Below are 3,275 nucleotides of genomic sequence, written 5' to 3'. Positions count from 1 at the left end.
CACCGCCTCCTCCCCCTCCCCTTCCTTTTTTTTTTTAATATATATATATATATATTTTAACAGTTTTTCCGTTAAGGGGCGCAGTGTGTGCTACCGGGGCCTGGTTCAAAGTCGCTGAAATCGGTTAAAAAAAAAAAAATTAACTTCAAGACTCCTGTGAGATGTTAAATCTTTAAAGCTTTGGGTGGGAGTGGTCGCCTACTGCAGTGGGTGTCGTCTGGGAAAAAAAAAACAAACCAAGAAATAAAAAGGAAGCACGCGGAGTGATTTCTTCATGGGATGGGCTGTGAAGCGTTGGAACGGGCTGCCAAAGGGAGGTGGTGGAGTCACCGTCCCTGGAGGTGTTCAGGAAATGACTGGATGTGGCTCCGTGCCATGGTCTGCTTGACACGGTGGGGTTGGGTCAACCTGGTTGGACTCGATGACCTCCAAGGTCTTTTCCAACCTAGCTGATTCTGTGATTCTGTAATGAAAATGGATAAGCTGGATGAGCTGCACATCACATCATGGCTTCAGGTCCGTGTGGAAGCTGCAGAGGAGAAGGGAAACTCCTCACAGCCCCGCGGTGTCGGCTGTCTCCTCACGCCGTGCCCAGACCCCAGGGCACCAGCGGGGGATATGTCGGGAGTGTGGTGTGGCTGTCGGGATGCAGCTCTCACCACGGCCTCCCCTGGCTCAGCACCTCACAGCCGCCGAGGCTCAGGGAAGCTGCGTGCTTAGGGTTTAATTTATACGTGAGAGAAAACTACGGTGCTTTTTAAAAGACAGGTAATTAAGAAATTAGCACCGGGTTGCTGTATCCAGTGGGAAATGGGGACAGGCGAGGCGCCCCGCGGGGGCTGGGCTGCTCGCTGGGTTTGTGTAGGGGTTGCCATAGCAGCGGCCAGCCGTGCCCAGGAGAGACCGCAGGAGTGAAAACCTGCTTGGGATTCAGCAGTGCCGCAGCCGGCGCTCGGTGCCCAGCGCTTCGCAGCGGGACCTGCGCCTGCAGGAGCTTCGGAAGGAGCTTAACCTGTCCCCCAGGGCGTGAGTTCCCACCTGCGGCAGTCTGGCTGGAGGGAAAGTATAGCTATGCAATTAGAAATAAAGTTTTGATAACAGGCACCCTCAAAGAAGCTTTTATCATTTCGAAAACTGCTTAGATCTTCTGTTTTAAAATCACCGACTGAAAGCAGAGGTACTTTTCCCCCCTTTCCTTGCGAGTCTATCAGACTGATGCTGTAACAGGGATAAAAATACTGAAGGTGTCTTTATTACAATGTTACACTGTGTAGTCTTTTCCTGTATTGTTGATTTAGGTTGATTTTTGTGTGCTGGTGTAAATGGAGGAGACTCTGGGAGGTGAAACCGAGTTAGGGGGACCAGATGAGCCCAGTTCCTCTCATGGTCACTCTGCACAGGAGGAATCAGAGCAACCGAGAGCAACACAACTTTCTTCTAAACCTCAGATTGACCTCTCTCCACCTCTCATTGCTATAAAAAAAGGTAAGGGAAAAAATATCAAGTACTTCATGTCAGCTTTGTATGGGGAAAAAAAATACAAGAACAAAATGAGAAACCAGTTATTAAGTAGAGTGTTTAAGTTTACATATTCTGGGTGAGTATGTGCTATTCTGAATCTGCCAGTGTAAGGACTGTGTGTGCTGAATGTGCAGTTTTCAGCTTTCTAAATAAATATGTACACATAAATAAACACATATATGTATACACACACACACACATATATATATATATACATATATACATACACACACACACACACACACACACACACACACACACACAAATATATATGTATGTATTTACAGGGTCATCCACAGTGCAACTCTGATACCATAGCAGATTTCCTAGTGTTGAATCATAGTAACATGATTCAAACAATTTTTCTGGAATTAAAATGAGTAGTGCTCCATAATATAGTATACTTTACAGTTTGACACATAATATGGTATAATTTTGCTGGAATATTTTAACAGTGGTAATAGATCAAATTAGTTAGTTCAAAGGTCATTGAACACAGCCATCTCCCTCTGTGCCTGTGTGCCTGTGTATCCCTTACTGACATCCACTTTGCTTATGTATTCACTGACCCTGTAGAAGAAGATCCCTTTAGAGAGTACTGAATAAATAGATATTCATGGCGACTGGGAGAGGGGTGTGAGGCCATGAGGAAAGCTAATGCCACTCGTGCTTTCAAGAAGGGCAAAAAAGAGAACTAAAGGCTAGTTGCATCACCTTAGTCCCTGGGAAGGTGGTGGAGCAGCTAATCCCAGACACCATTTCCAGGCATGTGAAGAACAAGAAGATGACTGGGAGTAGTCAGCATGCATTCAGCAAGGGAAGAAATGTGTTATCAACCTAATTTCCTTTTGCAAGGAAATGATTGGTTTGGTAGGTGAGGTGAGAAAAGGTGAAGCCTTTTTTCAGTAAGGCTTTTGATGTTCTCCTGTTGAGAATTTTTATTGTTCCCCTTTTGGTGGGTTAAACACACATTTGTGCTGAAATATATATAAGAAAATAATGAACAATGCATTGGACAGTCTTAAAACCATAACTGATTCTACAGGAAGTCTGCAAAGATGCTTCTTGAAGCCATTCCTTATACACACTTGCACCACCACCAGTCCTGTGAGCATCAGCATGGAGCACCTTAGCTCAGCCTTGGGTCCACCCCCAGAATCAGCTCTGCTGCCCAAAGGTAGATGCTGAGCCAGGCATTCCTGGATGGCTACAAGACAAGCTGTGGCTGTTTCTTACCACCAAGGGAAACTATACTCCCTTAAAAGGGATTGTTCTGCCTCTGGTATTCCTGCTTCCAGACAGCTTAATCCCTTCTGCAGTCGGACCCTCTTTCTCTCTATGCCAGATTTTTCCTGGGTTACGAAGTACTGCTGATGAGCAGTTACAATTTAAATTTTCTCTTTGCTCCTGTAAGATCCTCATAGTGAAGCTATTGAAGTATGGGCTGTCTGAGTAGAAAGTGAGATGGATTGAAAACATTGAACAGACAAGCCCAGAGGATGGTAATCAGCAGCACAAAGTTCGGCTGGAGCCCAGAAGGTAGCAGTGTACTTTGGGGGTCAGTACGGGGTCCAGCCCTTTTCAACATCTTCATTAATGGTCTCGATGATGGGGCAGAGGGTAGCCTTAGCAAGGTTGCTAATAACACACAAAAGGGAGGGTTGGTCAATGCACCAGAGGGTTCTGCTGCCATCCAGAGGAACCTTGAGAGGCTGGAGAAAATTCCTGCACCTTGGGATGAACAAGTTCATGCA

General features: G+C 45.8%; 1 protein-coding gene across 1 annotated transcript in view; it reads left to right on the top strand.

The window, feature by feature from the left end:
* Positions 1-1,322: 1,322 nt before the first annotated feature.
* LOC131575534 (dynein axonemal heavy chain 5-like) overlaps positions 1,323-3,275 on the top strand; it is a 149,094-nt gene continuing 147,141 nt past the window's right edge. Inside the window, exon 1 of the mRNA XM_058831122.1 lies at positions 1,323-1,485. Coding sequence (XP_058687105.1) covers positions 1,323-1,485 — 163 coding nt within the window. The remainder of the gene's footprint in view (positions 1,486-3,275) is intronic.

Source organism: Poecile atricapillus, chromosome 2, assembly GCF_030490865.1.
Source record: "Poecile atricapillus isolate bPoeAtr1 chromosome 2, bPoeAtr1.hap1, whole genome shotgun sequence".
In the NCBI taxonomy this organism is placed as follows: domain Eukaryota; kingdom Metazoa; phylum Chordata; class Aves; order Passeriformes; family Paridae; genus Poecile; species Poecile atricapillus.
The sequence above is the reverse complement of the archived record's forward strand: the minus strand, read 5'-3'. Positions and strand labels throughout refer to the sequence as shown.